Raw genomic sequence first — 21,375 nt, 5'->3', positions numbered from 1 at the left:
GTGTTAGGCCTGGCAGACTTCTCTCCAGGCTGAAAAAGATACCATTTATGGGGGCTAATGCCTCCAGCATCTCCAGTGGTTTCTCATAAGCAAAGGAAATGGTGAAACAAAACCTCGGGAAAATGCAAAAACTGAATTTCAAGTGGGACAGCAAGAAGTAGATGCACTCACCGTTGGATGGGAGGACTGAGGCTGAGGAGTATGACAAGTGCCTTTTCCAGAACCTACATAGAACTTAAACAAAGCTACAAACTAGAGCAACTCAGTGCACCTTTGCCACATTCTTTGTGTGTTGCATAGCTGTAAATTAATTTAAATGCTAAAGGGAAGCATCATTAATTGACTGATGCCCTGCTATCCAGTGTTTCATGCTTCCTGGAGCAATGTTGTAGGATAGTAAAATGCTGCAGCTGACCTCTCCTCATTAGGTAAAACAAGATCAGCCTTTCCTCAATGATGTACTACAAAAGTATCTGCTTGATGAGGCACAGAGAGAAGGCTAAATTTTTTCAATATATTGACTGATTTCAGTTTCTTAAATAGGATATTGATTTATCCTACCACATAGGAAGAAAGACATTAAAGGAAAATAAAAGAAAGAAAACCAAGAACATTTTAATCTATGATCCCAATTCCAATTCTAAATGAGGAAAATAACCTTATGAGCAGCTGTTAAAGACAATATTTTTAGTTTACGAAAGAAGAGCAATTTCCTCTTCTCCTAGTCCAAATAAAAAGACAGAAGGAATAATAAATACAACATAAAATACTTAAGCCAAACACCAGTTCGCAGACTGAATGGCTAGCTGTACAGATGTAGAAATACAGATGTTATTTTCCATAACATCCTCAGCACGCACAGTCAGAATATTTTAAAGTATTAAAGAAAATGACCTACCTAGTCTCCAGTGGGATGTTGCTGTTAAGTAACCAGTTGTCCTGAGCATGGGCTGGCTCTTGAGTGCTGGCTGGTTGTTCTCCAGAAAGAGAGTGGTCCGTAGGAGCTGGACTGGGGTTGCTGCGTGGAGTGAAGTTCCCTCTGTTTAGGGAATTGATGGAGGCCGCATGATGTTGATTTGGGGTGTGAGCATGTGATATTGGAGGTGGTGGAGTTCTAAGTCTTGAATGATTTTGAAGGTTTGGAGGATGATCTAAAACAGAAGTAAAATATTTTTAAGGTTCATGATTTGAGTTGTTCCACACATTTCTGTCGAGGCACTCCTAAAAAGTGTGAAGGCTGGGATGCTACATATCCTAAATCAAACTCAAAAGGGTAACAAAGCCTTGTTCCATATGCTCTAATGACACATGCATTGATCCCCCAGCTGGTTAGAAAAGAATAGTTCAGTTTCATGCACAAAAGTTTTGAAAGCTTAAAGCACTGCAAAAAAGCTGTCCTGACAGCCAAGTTAACTCCGATGAACAACTGCAGGTTGCAAACTGCAATCTGTCTGTGACGCTGAGTTGTGATAAAGCATGAAAAATACAACCACCCTGGATAGATAACACTTTAGAGCAATTTTATGATGGATATACAGCTCCCAGTGAAGTTTATTCTGCCTGTTTTGCCAGACAACTTTCAATAGTTAAGTCAACAAGAAGACTGAGAATACATTTAATCATAGACTGAGTTTAGGTAAAGCCATAAAACTGTGTCAGGGTTATACAATTTAACAAAATCCAATGGTTTGTATTGTTAGAGACGTACTCAAACTGAGTAAAAAATGTATGAGGCATAAAAACTGGGGTGCCAGGAAATTGAAACAACATATGGTGAAGAAAGATGTAAAGATCAGAGATCTCAAACTCAAAGTATTTGTTAGCCAAGAGTCTGAGGGAGGTAAATTGGGGAAGGCAAACATTTAGGAAAGACCAACCTAGTGCTGATTATATTAGTATTTTAGGGTTTTTTATTAACTACCAAGGGTATTTTTTCACATGCTTTCTGTAAACCAAGAAAAACTAAAATATTTGATGGAACTGGAGGGAGACTGACAGTTCAGCACACTGGATGTGGGATACAGGAAACTTATTCCTCTCTGATTTTAGTAGGTTTATGCTTGTAAGTCATTAATGCACAACACTTATCTGATGCCTTATCTAAAAAAAAGTATATGGTATCAATCTAATACTTACCAGACAGACTTCTGTACCATGAAAAACTAACATTCATGTACTAATTAGAGATCTCAGAAGTGAACAAACTGTACACAGTCCTAAATTACAATAAATGGTATCAAAAATTACCATGACATTTAATGACACTTCTGAAATCTGGATTAGGACTTGGATTCAGGAGAGGAACATTTACGATACCGCTGTAGCCTCTTGGATATTTAGACACATAAAATACAAAGATGTGTGAGCTACATCCCATCCCTTCCCTCCTCACCTGGTATTGACTCACACTACCTTGCCATTAACTATGGCTGGTTATACCAAAACCTTAGGGTGGCTGAGGGGATCTAGCCAAAAAAAGAAGGTGTTAATTACAAAGGTGCCATTACTCTGCTTGAACTTGTATCCACCTCTGGCTTTGTGAGGTTAGACATGGGACTAGGGTGTATATTCCACGGGAGAACTGAGTGGTTTTAGGGTTCCAATTCATTTTACCCTATACCCTGAAAAAGGTCAGAGGAACACCTTAAAAGTGCTGTTCTGTCTCCTGTATATGAATACAATAGAGAACAAGCAGCTCAAAAAAAGAGGTCCATACTGGTCACCTACATTTGGACAGACAGATTATTCCCAGGAATCTAATGGAGTATTCATAAGTCTGACCTAGGAAAGCTCACCCGAAATTAATAATGCCATACTGGATTCGGATTTAATACTTGTTAGCCCTGAAAAATTCTGTACATCAGCCAGCAAACTAAAGGGAAGGACAGAGCAATGACCATGGACTGTACGGACAAGGAATATCAGAACAAAACCAGTTCTGACCTCAGCTCTGCAGCACCATGTGAATCAAGGCATCCAACCATCCTTGGACTGAATATTACTGGGGACTGTCGCTTAACTGAAGCCCTGACCATGGAGGTAATAAAAACAACAGTGGAAGAATCCTACTGCTGGCTTAGCTGATTTGGTGACTCATTTCCCACTCAACATGCAGCAGCCATGACTGCTTGGCTAAGTCCTCTTTGCTGAGAGGCAGAGGAACACGGGAAGATAGTCAAGGAACGCACCAAAAACTGCAGTCTCGGGAATGTGCTGGTTGCAGACAAAGGAAGACAGGAACAGTGTATTAATTCCAGTCTGAGAGAAATGAACATAAATAGAGGATTTCCAATTTTTAGGGCTATCAATCTATCACCGTTCACAAGAACTTAATTCATCCCAGAGAAAATGACTTGTCTAATCAGGACCAACACACCAAACGTTTCCAAGACCAGTTATTTGAGTTTTTATTACAACTGATGCCAGAGATGAATACTCTGCGCAGACAGGAAGGGGGGGCGATGGGTGAATCCTGGAATATGCAATAGGTGGTTTGTGAAGTTCTCCTGCTATCGGTTGACTTTCGCTACTGGAGATACCAATTTCAGACTGTGACTCAGAGCCTGTTTCCAAAGATCTGTTATGTAAATTCCAATTTACACCCTATTATTGCAGACACATTGCAGATGCTATTATGGATAATGCTTTTGAATCAAGTAAAAATGTGTCATTTTCATTCTCTATTTGCATACCCTCTGTGATTTCTTTGCTAAGTACAGACAGCACATCTATTTTACTCTGGTCTATGTGATTTTTCACAGGATTTTATAGCTTGTATTTCTTTTTTTTCTGACATTTAGGTAGCTTTTCCTCCCAGAATATTTTTAATTTCATTCATATACAAATTCTGAACGTTATGTCTGAGCATCACTGAATTTAATATACCTTGACTAGGATTAGCAACTATTTCCCTTGCCTTACAATCCCTTTTTTTTCTTCTTCTCAAGTTAAGGAACATTAGAAAAAAAGGTGTAGATGAAAGCACAAGCTATGAAATCTTCCTACGGAAAATTACTGCAGCTGTGCAGGATTTTCTTGACGCGACAAAACTACTGAGGTTCTTACCCTCTGCAGTCACCAAAGATCTTATGGGATTTGCAAAAGATAAGGGAATCCCACAAAGTGATTTACTTCTTCATTTCCTAAAATTGCAACTGTCCCCTTATTTGAACATGTTCTTTTTAACTTGTTCCATAATGTTTGAGTGATATAAAGTGTGTGGTTATATTTCCCCACAGGAAGGAGAACCTTAATGCGGGCTGCAGTGGCTCTCTTACATCGTGTATGCGCGTGAGTCTTATACAGTGGGAAGATGCACTGATTATCCTGCTATATATTATATTTCAATGCTAAATATTTATATAAATATTTATATTTGTAGGCAGCACTGAATTTTTGCAGATCCCACCGCATCAGTAGGATACATGGGAAGTCAGATGCAGCTTTCTACATCTAACAGCAAGCCTTTATTGGGGCAACAGCACCACAGGAATTCAGAATCCTTTATAGAGGAGCAGGACATCATGGCTTCTGCACAAATTGTACTAGGTTCCCCAAGACCTTCCTTAAGCAGCTATAAGATGACTAACTGTGACTATTTGGAAGTTATCTTGGCTTACTCCAAAAGAGGTATTTTTCAAAATTTTCCTCCTCGCAGTTTTCCTCTTTGATTTCCAAAAAGACATGCAGTTTATCATTCCCTCTCTACTTCTTGTCAGAACGAAAAACCCAAGAAATGCTATTCAGAAGGGCCAGCTAAGCTAACAAAGCACCGAGGAATAAAACAAACACCTTGTAAAACAACCACCCCCTCCAAATTTCCAATAGCCTCCAGCGTCGAGCCTATGGGATGATTTCTGCTTTGAAGGGACAGCAAAAGAGATCTATCACAGCAAAGGAGTCCTCTCAGCCTTGGACACCAGGTGCCAATGGAACAGAGTTCCAGAGATAAAGTCCAACATTTCTAGAAGACAGGCTGGCACCATGGAAGTCTAAATAGCTCAGAACTTAATAAACACCCCTGTAAGCCTCATTTTCTCTAATGGGGCTCCAAAGCGTGTCAAACATGAAATATGTAAGTATTCAAATGTAATGAAACATTGGAAATCTGATTGCAAAAAACACCAATAGACATGTAGTTGCCTTTGTGTTGCTTTTTTGTTTTGCTTTTTAACATTAAAATGTCATTGACTAACATTGGCTTGGTAACCACAGATAACGCAGAGCTGAAAGATAACTCAGTTAATGAAGCTTGTACTTGGCACATAGTAGAGAGCCTTGACAGAATCCTGTGAATGAAGTATTGAATAAATGTGAACCATAAAATGATTACCAATGAGGAGCTAATATGACAAAATTTGAATAAAAGGTCTGAACCCCATGTTCCTTTTCTTTCCCTTAATCTTTAATGAGTAGTACTGTTTTGAAATTAGTCTATGTAACAATTACACTTTCTGATTCATTAGGTTTTGGGATTGTGTTCAGGGCAAGTGTGCTAACCTCAGCGTGAAAAATACATTCTCATCTTTTTTTTCCCAGCTTCTCCTGTTCCTCCGCACATTTGTCATTTGTATGTCTGCTCATATTCAGACAGCCTGATGCCTGACTGGTGTCTGGGTTAGGTACAGGAAATATTTCTCTTTACTCACTGCATATAGTGCCAGGTGGAATGAATCACTCATTGCTCCCTTGAACTTAAACTCCACAGTAGCCGTGATGACTAACTTGGTAGTGTGACTTTGGGCAATTGTGCTTGTACCCACACACAGGGAAAAATCCTCCCTCCACCCCCTGTTGCAGAGAAAACAATCTTTTTTAAAATGATGAACTCTGCATTCAACTGACAGAGCAGCTAAGAGCTTTGCTTAGCTCCAGGACCATGTTTCAGCCTGCTGCAGATGTACACTCACAGCACTCACACCCCCAGCCAGCTGAAATTACCTTCAGAGGCTCCCTGTCCCTTTGGGTGACATTGGTTATGGGACCTGGGGTGCCTTCCCTAATTAATCTGATGAGGCACCTAAGGTCAGGTGGACCATGAAAGAGTGAACTGGGTCTTCCTCAGCACCCTTGTAGGGGGGCACAGAGAGTTTGTTGTTAAAAGTAAGACAGCTTGTCAGAAACAGGTTCCCTGTCAGACACATGGCAAGCCAATGATGGCATCTGTAAAATGAAAAGCAAGCAGAATATTTAACCTCCAAGTTGGCAGATAATGGAAAAATATGAGGATAAAGATCATAACGGGAGATGTTGTCTGCTCAGAGGGTACCTTGGTGGCTTCTGGTGACAGCCAGGATCAACTACATGGACTATATGATCTGAAAGGTTCCTTCCAACCTAGGCAATTCTATGATTCTATGAACTCAACTGCAGACCAAGCTTTTCTCCCATTTGCGTAGAATCCAGCTGAATATACACCATATGGACTGAGCTGAAGCCATGTGCAAAGGTGGCACCTCTTGTACCAAGCAGGTCCATCTCAGGGCTGTTACTGACATTCTGCAATCTAGAGAAGAATTTCCTCCTTCAAGAAATGTCCAACAACAGGCTCTGCCTACATGGCACAGTGAGACAGTCTGATGAGGAAGCCACGCTGCAGGATGGTGACAGAGATGGAGAGAAACAGGTCACTCAATATTCAGATGATTTAGCTGCAAAGAGATTTCTGTTTTCCCTCACTAGCACTTAAAAACTGGAATTAATGATACAATTTGAGTGACTGAATCTCTCCTTAAGAAGCATATCCACTGAATTTGACTTAAGACTAGCTTCTCCTACCCTCAAGAGGAGTGTGAAATACATCTTTCAATGTAGCAACATCTTGTGCTGCTGGTTTTCAAAAAGCTAAGCCACAAAACGAGAGCAAATCGTAAAAGAAAACAGAGAACTGATATATAATCTCCATTAAGTCACAAAACAACAATATGAAAGCTACCTTGATGTTTTCTCTCTATTTTATTTTAAGTAACAGCATAATAGGGAGCTGCTGTTCCATCAAGGACTCTCACTACAGAAAAGCGTAGTCCTCACCATGCAGTTAAAATCAGCAGCATGTATGTCCTGGTTCTAGAGAGTATTCTGGTTCAACGGGTCTTCTCAAAGTTGACCTCTTTGAATCCCAATCTTTACAGCCTTGTATCTCACTGGTACTTTGTCATGCTATATGCATAGACGCACAACTCACCATGTTTCATGGATGATTAAGGCCAAAGAAAAATCTTCCTGTGCACACCTGTATTATAAAATTTGTGCAGTCTTTTATCTAGAAAAATCTCACAAGCATTGGAGACTATTTAATGGAAGAAAACATCTACACAGATGTAAATAGTTTTGAGTGTTTTTCTAAATGTGCAAGTTGGACACTGGATTTGACATAACCAGTGCTACAATAAGTGGATATCAAAAAAGCTGCAGAACATAAAAACCACAGTGAATTTGCATGACAACACTACCTGCAGTGTCCCTGTGAATGTCTCCAGCCACTACCCACAGCTATTTCAGACACTGTTGGTACAGCTACATATCCCAGGACCAGTGAAAAAAGGACTCTGTAACTATAAAAATCTAAACTTGAACTCCAGCAGTGTACAATGTATAAAAAATGCAATCATTCTTCCTCTTGCAAACAGACTGTAACCTGCAGCAAGTGGAAATGGAGGACCTCAAAACCAGGCAGCAGATAAAATGGCACCTTGTTGCTGATTGACAAGTCTAGGCTTTGGAAACTATGAGGACTTCATTTTGAAACATTTCCAGTTACACCAATACTTAAGTAACTTCACTTGTTTAGATGAATTACAGCGAAAGTCAGGCCCACCTGGATGGTATGTGTGCACATGTAAAACTAGTTGCAGCTCCTCTCCAGCTGCACAGATTAGCACTTCATTGGTTTTACTGCTCCTAGAAATCAACAGGTGCACCGCATCAAGTCCAAACAAGCCATCTCCTCTGCATTTTTCTCATCAAATGTGTACATTACATGCAAACTTTCCCCCCAAGTGCCAAAGTGCCTTTGCAAAAGCAAAATATTGACTTTTGGGTTTTAAATCAATTTTTTGTTTGATGCTAGGCTGTCAAGCCTTGGCTGTACATAATCAAGGAGAGCTCTGGGTGGTTGTTTTTTCATCAGTGCGCATCTGACTGAATTGAAGACTCTATAAGTAATGCTTTTAAAAAGGTCCTGGTCACTATCAAAGGATGATATGCAGACTTTTAACCCATGGTGTTCATTATTTAATTTAATAAAAGGGAATCACAAAGTAATAAAATTAAGGCAGAGAATTAGTATTTAGACTCTGACAGTTTATGAAGAATCATTGTCTTGGAGGAAAGTGGACAAAATCCCAGAATATCTAGCAGAGTGTAAATAAGTTACTTAAATTTAAATAACATATTTAAGTTCTTAAATGAGTAACTGGAAAAATGGGAAAATAGCCTCTATGCTGCTCTACTAAGCAAATTTTATTGCAACCCTGGAGACTGGATTTTCTGCTGGGCTTACTGAAAAGGAAAACCTTTTACTACCCTGACACTATACGCTGGAGGCAACAGTCGCCTTTGAAGGCTCACGTTGTTGAACTGATGGCCTTTTTGGTCTAGGCATATGAACAAACAAATAAACATATATTTCTATATATAACAATGCATCATGATAGCTCCTTCTCTCTCAGAAATGCCCCAAACACAAAAACTGACCATGAGCCTCACCACTCTGATGAGATGCTGCCGTCACCCACGTTGTGCCCTCAGCCCCTCAGGTGTGGGTTCTCATGTCTGGAAACCCATAGTTACAACTCTTTAATTTTCAGGAGGATGCTCAGATCACTTTGCTGTGCCATTTTGACAGCACTCATGGCTTCCATGAGCTCCCTTCCAGCTAAGTGACCGAGGATAACCCCTCTCCACTGCATCTTAATGAGGGACAGCATCCTAATGTGCGGTGAGAAAATCCATTGGCTTGAGTGAAAGATGGCGCATCCATGCTCTGATTTTGAGTTGCTACAAATCACACTCATGGAATGTTTCTAAACACGTGTGCCTAAAACTGCAACCTACCTGCTGAAGGACTGGGAGCCTGTAGCGCCCTCTTTTCTAAGAAAGAGATGTAGCAAGTCAGTACTTCTGCAAATGTGTGCCTTTTTTGAAGTGTCAAAAGATGTATTCAGTTCCCCACATTTTAAACGTTGCAAAGTATGCTATATCAACCCTAAAACCCATCTGCAGTCAGCCAGGATAGCCCAGTGGCTGAGGATTAGGCAATGCCTATGCCACTTGGACAATTACCCCTCATGAGTCTCCTTTCAGTAGTGTCCAACTTGCACAGGCTCAGCACAAGCTGCTGGGTGCCACTCCTCATGCATAAAAAGCCTGGAGAAATGGAAATAACTCTCAGGGACACCTCCCACTAGATCAGGTTGCTCAGAGCCCCGTCCAGCGTGGCCTTGAACACCTCCAGGGATGGGGCTTCCACCACCTCTCTGGGCAACCTGTTCCGGTGTCTCGCCACCCTCATGGTGAAGAACTTCTTCCTAACGTCCAGTCTGAATCATCCCATCTTTAGTTTTAATCCATTCCCTCTAGTCCTACCATTACCCAACACCCTAAAAAATGCCTAAAAATGCCGACAGCCTAAAAATTTCCTACAGTAACATATGGTGACAAATATATAAACAAACAGAAAACCCCACAGTTCAGCCTTGTCCAAACCAGACATGATTAGCTGGTATAGTTACACTGGCAAATTTCTGAATTGTTTGTGTAAAGCAGTTCCCCAAACTAAAGCACATCCACAAAGGGTGCCTTTGGCTGCTGTAATAGCGAATAAACTTAGGATTTTGCCAGCACAGCTCTGTCAAATATTATTGGCTTTTTTGGGTTTTTTTTATATCTATATTGGAAAAGCTTTGAAATATAGACCCGATCTTTGCCTGTTTCTCCCTAAAAATAAAATGAACAGTCTGTATTTTGCTTATGCCCTTCAAAAATCTTATCTAAACTGCAGTGCTGTTGTGACTTAGCTGTACACAAACAAACAGGACTGACAGATCCCCAGCTCCATCAGCAAAGTTGACTGTTTACAGTAGCTGAGGAAATAGTCTGTTTTATATAATTTTTAGATCCAGAGACCATCCTTTTGCAATTATGAAGTGATACAACTTCCATGCAGTTCGACTGGGTGACAGGACCGGGTATGCACTCTTAGTGGCCAGGGTGAAAGATTATTATGCTGCAAAAACACTTAAAAAATTTACTGTATTCAGTGTTAACTTGCAAGCTTTGGGTCTTGATCCTGATCTCCAAGGGGCATGTAATTCCCAGAGCCACCAGGGAGTTGCACAGCACAGACATCTGAAGGAGGGGTTTGTCCCCTTCCTTTTTGTTTGCACTTGTCCCAGGGCTTGTGAATAATCAGTCTCTGGAAACACACAATTCCATTATTTCACAGCAAAGTGCTTATGGAATGTGACATGATGTGGTGTAGCACAATGCCAACAAGCACCAATGATTTTAGTTATTTACTCTAGAGCAAGAAATAGGGAAATTTCACATTGGCAGCAACTGAAATAAACTGTTTCAAGTCTTTGCTGGCAAACGCATATTTTTTCATTACTTTGGATCAACTTCTGTACATACTGCCACTAAGATGCCACCAAGCAGAGCTACTGCACAGCACAGAACTGGTTCGCCAGTTTTTCTTTTGTTACCCCTTCCTTACACCATCCTCCTTTTATTTATTTATTTTTTTTCCTGCCTTTAAAGTTTTAACAAAGACTTGTCTGTTAAATACCTCCAAAGCCCAACATAAACTGGTGACAATTCTATCTGACAGCTGTGACTGACATGACGTCTGTCACACTGATTAATACCTACGTCCCCTGCCCCATCCACTGCGTATACAAAAGCTGACTGATTTCCTTTGGTGAAAACCATGGGTGCAGTTAAGTGTAAAATCTCTCTGCACAGGTGGAAAACCTTCTTCCCTTTGGCACAGGAATCTGATTTGTGAGAGCTGGGCTCCATGACCTTTCCCTTCAGGTTCTATTTGACATTCTCGGAAGCACGATGGCAGAAGGCTGCGCTCCAAATAATTCTGAAACAGACATAAAACTTTTATATTTTTATTAACACTTGAAGAGGCCACTAAAAGAAAATCAAAACTATGAATCTGTCAAGACACCTCTCAGCAATGCTGCACTTTGTTCACAAAAGTACCATGATGGAAGGGCAATGATGTAGTTTATCCAGTGCGTATGTTTGTCTGTCTATTCGTAACGCCTCCACCCCTAAATATCTCAGTACTAATTAATACAGTCCCTCTGGCAACACACTTCTGAGAGGAAATATTCACAATGAGTGTCATTTACGGTTAGTCTCATTTATCACATTCGTTATTTTTGCTTCTACGTTTTTATCATATAAATCTCTAGCATGTAACAAATATCAACAAAACTATAAATACACATACACCTAAATATTAATAGATCATCAAGACATTTCTATATGTTCTGATGTTAATTTTTTACCCTGTGTCTCTGAATGTACCTTTGTATATCTATCTGCCTTGTTACAGACAGACAGATGTGTACAAATGTATACGGTGCTACAGAGACAGAAAAAGCATGTTATAGTTAAAAGATTTTGATCTCTTCTTAATTCCTGCTCTTTTTTGTTCCCCTACCAGGAGCTACTGCCTTTATTGGCATCATACATTAAAGTGATGCTTGCTGCCCATCAACTTTCATCTGGGAAAATGGGCTAATTTAAAATGAATAAATAAAAAGGTTTCTGGTAGAACAAAAAGACTGCCTTAGCTTTTCTGGAAAAAAATTGCAAAAAAAGTTGTTTCAAAATTATTCTTTATTATCCTAGTGCTTATTGAGGTATTCTTCCGTACAGAAGAAACTGAGAAAAACCACTGTACCAGGCTATACAGCAGTTATTGTCAAGTGCAGAAGACAGAAAAAAGTTTAAAAGAGGCCTAACTATTTCTGCAAGCCATACTTTGTAGACACAAGGCTACAAACTGTCCATGTGTGAAACTGCCACTGGATTACTGATGGCTCCAAGTATGCCAGTAGGGAGATTTTCAGATGCCCAAACAGAAGTTAGGTACCATCTCCCATTTATGCCTGTGGCACTGTGCCACTCGGTGACATCTGCGACCTTGAAAAATTCACCAAGAAAATTTTAAAATCAAGCCCTGAATTAACAATATTAGTGCAGACTCCTGAAGACTTTGCTGAGCTTGTTTAATAACGTGCTTTGGAAATAGCTAGTCCTAGCATTAACTGAAGTCCAATATTAGCTGAAGATTCCCCCAGCATGTGGCTGTTGAGGAGAGTGACCATGCACTCAGATAACACTTTGGCATGAAGCGTGCGACTTTAAAGCTCAGTCAGATTATCGTGAAAGATGAATTTTCTAAGGTTCTTTTCATTACTTTCTGTAAGTGCTCTTGACATTCTCTGAAGCAGTTTAGGAGCTTCCTAGGAAAAATGTCAAAATAAAGTAATAATTTTCTTATAATATTGTTCAACAAAATGTGAGCACGGCGTGATTTAGCAATGAAGATCAGCAACTTATGAAGACGGTGCACACATGCACACACCTATATATTATCGAGGGCTTCAGTGTGATCAAAACAATAAACAATAATTTCATATGTGCATTGTCAAAGGACTAGAACAACTGGTCGTCGGTGTAGAAAGGGGATTTTATATGACCTTCAAGTATCCCGACAATATACATTTCAACTATATAGGAAACTTCCATTTCAAACACTGGTAGTTATTCACGGAGCAAAACAATTTATACTGGCTTCGTACTGGAAGCATTTGCTATAAAATTTATACCCCTCCTAACTCTTTTTAAACAGAACAAATCAAGTTCATTATGGAGTCGTATTAAAATACTGCCTTGCTTTTTTAGGGACAATCATGTTAAAACTAGTTTACTATCTGCCACAGGCAAAAACTGGCACAACTCTGTGAGGGTGACAACATTTTTTGGTTTAATTAAAGAGATGATCATAAAGATATATTTTACTATCTGTAACTCAAGAACTACGTGTGATAAAGGTTTGGGTTTTTTTGTCCTCTTCATAGTTGCAGAGCCTCCCCTGCCCCCTAGCTGAATGATGTATGGTCTGGAATGGACCCATCATAAACCGCAGGCTGTAAATTAAACAGTGGGATGAATAACAGGCTGGAGGGTTTCAGGAATGCTAACATAACACATGTTATTCAGTCTACTGTGAGGGAACTTCTTTCAAAAAATACACTTCTGAAGTAGAAGTACAATTACTTAATAACATAATTTAAACTAATAATGACTGGATATTTTAAGCTATATGGCTTAAATTTCACGGAATATGTTTATGCATAGAACTCTGGATTACTCACTTTTACCCTAAAGGTTCCTAAAGCACTTCACATATTTAGCAAATTGATATCCAAATTACAGGAGAGAATCATTTAACTCATCACTGGAAGGCCATCACGTCTGTTCAAGAACAAGAGAGCTGCTGCATGAAGGATGAACCCCTGGCTCCACTGAAGACAACTGCAAAACTCTGAAAGACTTTAGTAAGGTTGGAATTTTACAACTCGTTTTCTGAAAAAAAAAAAACCCAATCTTAATACTTGAGGGGAACTTTAATAGTGGAAAAGAGACAGGACTTTATTCTTCAGTTCCAGTGATCAAACCATGACAGGGACAGATCTGCGTTTGCTGTTACGAAACTAGCAGCTTAGCTCCCTGTCAGTGTAACCATTTGGAAAGAAATGTGCAGAAACTCCCACAGAGATATACTGCCCTTGATCTGCAGCAAAACTCCTGTATTGTCAATACTTGCCTTGATCTGCAAGGTAACTCTTGATGTCAGCGGCAGTTTTGTGCACAGGGTGGGCACTATAGGGCTCCCAAGGAAAGGTTTAGAAGCTGGGGATGCATTGAGATTAATCAGCATTTGATGCCTCACTGGAGAAAAACAAATGAGCGGGGTTTGTGGATACAGTCAGTGAGGAACATTCAACTGCAGCCAGAAAAAAAACCACAAGCCATCACACTGAAAAATACAAATGAAGCCAGAGAAGAGGAGCAAGAGTGAGGCAGGGGAAGGTTAGCCTTGAAGAAAGGATCACTGACAGAGGAACCAGACTGTCTTAATCTCTTCCACAGTTTTTCTTCTGAAATACCAATTTGCTTCTGGAACATCCCTGATCTTCCCCCATCAGCCAAATCTGAACTCCCCAAGCCCTGCCAAACCCTCCTTAAAGCCATATCTTATAAGCCGTACAAACCAGGGGGGTTGGAAGTGGATGCTCAAATTTCCCTGCACGTCCCTCCTACCCAATCCAGTCTGTTACCCCCTGGAAGATTCATAGGCAAAGCACCACACTGCTCCCTGAAGTGAACCCAGGGACCCAACTCTGATGGGATCTTCTGGGACAAGAGATGGCCTGACCTCACAGAAAAACTCTGGGCAGCAGGGAATTTACACTCCCCGTTTCTTTAAACTCACAGTAGTAAAGCCGCCAGTTTCAAACCCAAAAGCTTCTGTGTAATTGCACAGTGTCTAGTGGAGGAGTAAAGTGACATTCTCTCTATTTGGGACATGATGCTTTTACAATAATCTATGTGTTATACACTGAGAGCCAGAAACATAAATAATATTTTTTATTCCATAGCAACTTTCACCCTCGATTATCCAAGTAATTTACAGCATTAATTAGTTAAGAGCATCTGATAACAGGACTCCATATTAAGATGATTATTACTATAATTAAAGGTAATGAAATGATGAAAGGACCTGTGCTCAATTTGTACATTAAAATAGTGAACTCTGAAGTAACAAAAACAAAGTCGAGCACAAAGATTTGTGACTAAATACACATGAACTTCATTTCCGGGCCAATCCTGCCTCTAGCTAGGAATATGTGTGGGAGATCCGAAAGATTTGGTAAAAGCTTTGTGGTGGTACACCAAAAGAGCAGCAAAAAACCGAGACCAGTAAGGCACGCAGGGTTCTGTGGTGGCAATTCAGATTGGATGACTGAGCTCAAATATTTCAGGCTTTCCAAAGGAACTGGTTTGGATGGCAGTAACAGGAATTCTTCAAGATCTGTTGTCCATTTTGTTTCCAGTATTGGTGGACATACATTGCATGCATTCAGGATCATTATCTTTTGGACAGATACATTTCCTGAGACCAAGGATGCATCTTGAATAAGCTTTTATTCCCATGTGTGAGGCACAATGGGCAGTGTGGACCAGCAGTTCCATGGTCCCTCTGCAGCTGCCGAATCCAAATACAACATGGTGCTGCTGTGGCAGGGTAAGAAGGCTGTCCAAGAGACAGCTTTCCACAGTGGTCAAGAGTCCTTCAAATGCAGAGAGGAGAGAAAGCACAGAATTACAGAGAATACCTGTCTGAGATTATGGCTGGAACCCAACTTTCTGGAGGTATTTTTATCATGACTCTTAGAAAAAAGTTATTTCCAAACCAGCAGAAATGATAATGTGTGGCTTTCCGAATGGCTGGTTGGTAGCACACATGTTTTGGCTGACCTGCAGGATGCTGACAAAAAAAACGGGCATCAGTGTAATTCTCCTTGTCCTTTCTTCCACAGATTCCCTAATTTAGATCATGCTGCTCTAACCCAGTTTCCAATTTCTGGAAAACTTGTAGGAATTTGGTCTCTTAGAGATCTCTGTTCTCCCATTAAGCAGACAAAACTGGCCAACAGCTTAAAAAAATATGTGCAGGGTGTCAGGGAGACGGGCAACACAATTATTTAGGCCTTAATTTCTTAGGAAATACATTTGAAAATTAAGGTGATTTCATCAGGAGGGCAAATACAGGTTGTTAGATGATTTCTGAAACATTCCTTAACAAACCTGCCAAAATTATTGCTTTTCTTTAGTCACTACTTATGCAGACAGTGTATGGTCATCTTTGGGTAAAATGCTGCCTCCATCTTGATGAGTTCAATATTTTATGGTGAGAAAAAGAAAGTGGTGACAATCTCTTTCTGTCTTGGAGGAAGCTCCATTTTTTTTTAGGACACTTAGCTGATGTGTCCTTCACCTGAATGTTTTTCAGTGCAAAAAGAACCTTCTTTTTCTTTCTCCCTCTAAAAGACTTAGGATCTCCCTGAGATCATCCACAGAAGATAGCATAGACTTTATGATGAGGGACTTCAGTCAAATGGCCTCCTCATAATGATGAAAGGTGCCAAAATTGTGAATGAAACACTGAGATTCATAGAAACATAGGGAGGGGGTGTATTCTCTATATGCATACTACAGCCACCAAAGTTTGTAGTAATTCTAAACTTCCCTCTGCAGTCCAGTGGGAATCAACGGATTCTGAGAATTTACATTAATTAAAAGTTTGTATCACCCCACAGATGTCTGATAATTAGCCATTTAGAATTGAAGGCTGGCAGATGAATAACACTTGTATCCAAATAAATCAAGAAACTTTGATTCATCCTCTCCCGAAGCTGTCTCTGGCTGTCACTACAGGCATCCTTTACTAGAGACCACTATCTCTAGCAAATCAAGCAAGGATCCATGCACAAGTATCAATAGTATTTCTGTCTCTCAGCTGGCTTGGATTTACTGATAAACATTCTGGTGACTCCAAAAGGGTTTCTACCTACAAAGCATGCCGAATGAACAGGTACAGAAGCAAAAGGAAAGCTCTGGTTGACATGGAACAGCGTTGTGGGTCAAACAGCTTATCTGCAGATGAAGGCAACTTAGCCGTTGGAGCTGTAGGAGCTGTGGAAGGCTATCCAGAAACTCAGCGTCTGGCAAAACGAAGAGAACAGAGTGGTTTTCTGGGGGAAAACTAGCAAAGACTCCAGTGCACTAGTGATGTGAACAACTTTTCATAAGCTTTCATATGCTGTAAGTGTCTGATACAGACATACAGTGCTCTGGGACGTGGTGTGCAAGTGTAGAGCCTGCCCCATCTGCCTGATGCTTAATGCACTCACCTGGGGAAAAGAGATTGCTACCGAAGGAGTGAGGGCTGCAGCAGTTGGCATAGAAGTGTTTGATGATGGGGTATGATACCAGGCTGGTATCTACCCCTCAGATCTCAGTACCAGAAGCAATTGGGTTTTAGCTCTGAGACAGGGTCAGAATTACGCCAACGTGATTCCTCCCAGCTCTAGTAAAACATAGCTTGAGCCACAGGGACCTTTGATCAGCAGCAGGAAGGAGAATTGTGCCTCTTTATATGGAAAAATCCCAGGGGGGGCACTTGCCTTTTTTTTTTTCCTTGTAGCTGCAAAGGCTACTCTATAGATCTGCATACCTTATTCTTATGCTTTTCCTTAAGCGTTTGGTCCTTGGGCATTTCTGAAGACCTGTTTAGATACTGCTGTGACACGATTTATAGAGGTAATACCCAAGGCTAGACAAGTTAAGATAAGACTGGAAAGAGGACTCCAGCAAGATGCGAAGGGGGAGGAAAAGGAAGTGGGTGGAGTACTCCAGAACTGTCAGGCATCCAGAGCAAAGTATTCTGAACTCATACAAACACGTGAAATCATCAGACAAAATCTGTGCAAAATTGTGTTAAGATACTATTGGTCAAACACCTGCTTCTACATCAACGTCGAGCAAAGATGCAGCTTAGGAGAATTCCAAAAAGAATTGTGGGGTTTAGTGATTTTTTTTCATTTCAGATGCTGATTTATGCTACACCTACTCCCACCAGCTCCAGTTTATGAAACAAATAAGCTGACTGGTGGAGCAACTGAAACACATGGAGCAGTCATGTTCTCATCTTTTGGCTACTACTATTTCCTTTTTCTAATTTATGTTACTAAGTTGTCAAGAAAAGAGTACTCTCTTGGCAAATACGAATGAATGCAAAGGAGCAATCGACAACATCTATAGCACACAAATCTTTGCACCTAGCCTCCCAGGGACTGGAAGCAAGTTCAGATTTAGACAGAATATCCCCAGGGATTTACACCTATAAATATATGTAATAAACTTGGTAAAAACATGAAGTGTGAAGTAAGCACTTCATCAAAGGCTTATTTTGGTTTTCAACAAATAGGAAAATTAAAACTCCTGCTGCCCACATGAGTCTGTGTGTCTGTATCTTTCTTGATAGATAAAATTGTTCATGGTATATTAGAGCCTGTCAGTATGTTTAACCAGAAAAAAAGATGTATCATTCCTCAAGGAGATCTAAACAACTTCATTATAAAACCTGTGAGGGAGTCACAATACATTAGGAAGAACAAATGTAGTCTGCAGTGGTTTCTCAGTTCTTTCTACATCATTGACTTACCACAGGAAAGTACTACTAATTACACCTACTTGCATTGATTTTTTTTTTTCTTCAGGATGGATTACCTTGTCCTCCCCCGAATCTAATGATTTAAATTAGAATGAAACTGCAATCTGATGGAGGAGGAATCTGATGAAGGTTGGAAGTTACCCTTGAAAGAAAGACATCAAACATGACATTAAAAAAAATGCTTTTTTCCTATTAACTGCCCTTCCAAAACAGGCTGAGTAAGTTTCAAGTGATGAGATTTAGCAAATACTACAGCGACATAATATACCACACATTACAGGAAATGCCAGATATATTTCTCGTGGCTAGATAAGGTTCAGTGATCCAGATCTGGATCAGATATGGTCCTGTTTACACCAATGTAAATCCAAAATAAATTGCACTGAAGCCAAGGTATTACTTAGATCAGAATCTAGTTCATTAAATTGTAAATGATTACATTCTTAGGCATACTCTTCTTATCTGTCTCCTCCTTTTCCCCTTACAGACTCCCAGTTTAGCTGCCAGGACCATGAGGATCATCTAAATGAAACTCATATGCTGTGGGTCATAGAATACCTCCCAATCATTTCTACATCAAACCCAGTCATTTGCAGTTGTGATAGAAAAGATCAAACATTTCTGCTGATTTTTCATTTGTTTTTCATTTGTACTATCCCTGTGAGAACTCACTAATTAAGAGACAATTGCCATGGTAACATATTACGCCCAAACTTGATCATAATCAAATCAGTGGCAAAATTTCTATCGGGTTCTTCTTAACAGTCTCCCTGTACTCATACAAGATTGTATCTTTCCTGCCAGTCTGGGACTTTTGTCTGACCCAGCTGTTGTGAGGTCAAGCTGAGAGATGGATCTTGAAAGAAAATTTCCTGACTATTATGTTCTTCATCACTTACAGGCTATTACAGCAATTACAACTTTCGTTTTCCATCCCCCTCCTCCTCATACCCTCTCCCTAGGTATTCACAGATCATTCTGTGCCACCTTTGCCATTTTGTAATCAATGACAAAATACTTCTTATTTCCTGGCTCTATATTCTTTGCTCAGACAGTTATAGTGCATACTTTCCCATGTAATAGCTACTATTAATCCATTAAAATGTGAAAACATTACAGCTGCTCATTCAGTTATAGTGTTGGTGCAGACGCAATCAAAAATCCCATGAAAAACAAGGACACTACAACAAATAGTCCAATATGCATTTAACGCCACTGATTCAGTTGGGCCTTATATTGTAACCTGACACAAAACGGGCAGTCTCAGAGGTGTCAGCAGCGTATTGAAGGATTTGGGGGGACAAGGGGATGGAAGACACTACAAAAGCTTATCTGGATATTGCATAGAACATATACGAAATGACAAGTAAGAGATCTGATAGTCAATACATAGCACAGGAATCAATATATGCCAAAGGAGGAACAAACAAGGAAACAAACAACTGTTAACTCTGAAATGCCAAAGAGTGCTGAATCCCACATGTAGTTAGACAAGCGCACACATTAACCTCAGGCTGGTGTGGAGCTAATGTCATTGCCTGGATAAACGCACATTCAAGTGCTTTTTTTTTCCGTGTCATCATAGTATCATAGAATGTATTTTTAGATTTTTTTTTCTTTTTTTTTCCCTTTATCCTGCTCTGTTAAATTGGCAATAAATTAAATTCATTTCCCCAAGCTGAATCTATTTTGCCTGTGGTGGTAATGGCTGAGTGACATCCCTGTCCTTATCTCGACCCACGAGCTTTTCATCGTATTTTCTCCCCCTGTCCTGTTAAGGAGGGGGAGTGACAGTGTGGCTTAGTGGGCACCTGGTGGCCAGCCAAGGTCAGCCCACCACACCATCAAACCCACATCTCTCCAATTTCGCGACAAGGATGTTGTGTGGGATCATGTCAAAGGACGTACAGAAGTCAAAATAGATGACAAGTTTTGGGCCCCTCACTACAAGAAAAAACACTGAGGTGCTGGAGTGTGTCCAGAGAAGGGCAGCGGAGCTGGTGAGGGGTCTGGGCACAAGTCTTACGAGGAGCAGCTGAGGGAGCTGGGGGTGTTCAGCCTGGAGAAAAGGAGGCTGAGGGGAGACCTTCTCACTCTCTACAACCTCCTTTCAGGTTGTACTACCTGAAAGGAGGTTGTGGAGAGCTGGGGGTCAGTCTCTTCTCACAAGTAACAGGCGATAGGACAAGAGGAAATGGCCTCAAGTTGCATCAGGGGAGGTTTAGACTGGATATTAGGAAAAATTTTTACACTGACAGGGTTATTAAACATTGGAACAGGCTGCCCAGGGAAGTGCTGGAATCACCATCCCTGGAGGTATTTAAAAGACAGGTAGACATAGCACTTAGAGATATAGTTTAGATTAGTGATGGTTTTTGTCAGAGTTAGGTTGATGGTTGGACTCAATGATCTGAAAGGTCCCTTCCAACCTAGGCAATTCTATGATTGTATGATTTGCTCTTCTCTTATCCACCAACGCAGACACTCCACCATAGAAGGCCACCAGATTAGTCAGGCACGATTTGTGAACCCATGCTGGCTGCCTCTAATCACCTCCCTGTCATCTATATGCCTTGACATAGCTTCCAGGAGGATCTGTTCCATGATCTTCCTGGGCACATAACTATCTGACTGGTCAACAGTTCCCCGGGTCCTCCTTTTTACCCTTTTTAAAAATGGGTGTGATGTTTCCCTTTTTCTAGTCACTGGGGACTTTGCCTGACTGCCATGACGTTTCCAATATGATGGAGAGAGGCTCAGTGACTACATCTGCCAGTTCCCTGTTATCTGTAAGTCATTATCATATGAATAATAATGCTCAATATTGCCCTATGGGATGAAAGAAAACATGAGAAAGTCCAGGCACTGAAAATCAGGGACAGCCTTGACCTTATAACAAAGTTCTATTTGCCTTGACTGACCTCATGCATACTTTTTGCTTTCTTTTTCATATATTTCTATTTTCTGCAGCCCCCACTAGCTTAAGCATTATATAATCAGTGCTTTGAAAGCTGGCAGAATTACAGGCTCCTGAAATCTCTTTCCCTGTA

The 21,375-nt window shown here is 40.4% G+C and overlaps 1 protein-coding gene across 5 annotated transcripts in view; it reads right to left on the bottom strand.

Annotated features, from left to right (window-relative positions):
* TENM4 (teneurin transmembrane protein 4) overlaps positions 1 to 21,375 on the bottom strand; it is a 625,745-nt gene that overhangs the window by 221,654 nt on the left and 382,716 nt on the right. For all 5 annotated transcript variants that reach the window (XM_054222439.1, XM_054222458.1, XM_054222467.1 and 2 more), the window contains one exon: positions 899 to 1,151. In XM_054222439.1, the coding sequence (XP_054078414.1) occupies positions 899 to 1,151 (253 nt within the window). The remainder of the gene's footprint in view (positions 1 to 898; positions 1,152 to 21,375) is intronic.

This window comes from Rissa tridactyla, chromosome 1, assembly GCF_028500815.1.
Source record: "Rissa tridactyla isolate bRisTri1 chromosome 1, bRisTri1.patW.cur.20221130, whole genome shotgun sequence".
Classification (NCBI taxonomy): Eukaryota; Metazoa; Chordata; class Aves; order Charadriiformes; family Laridae; genus Rissa; species Rissa tridactyla.
This window is presented reverse-complemented; position numbering and strand designations above follow the sequence as displayed.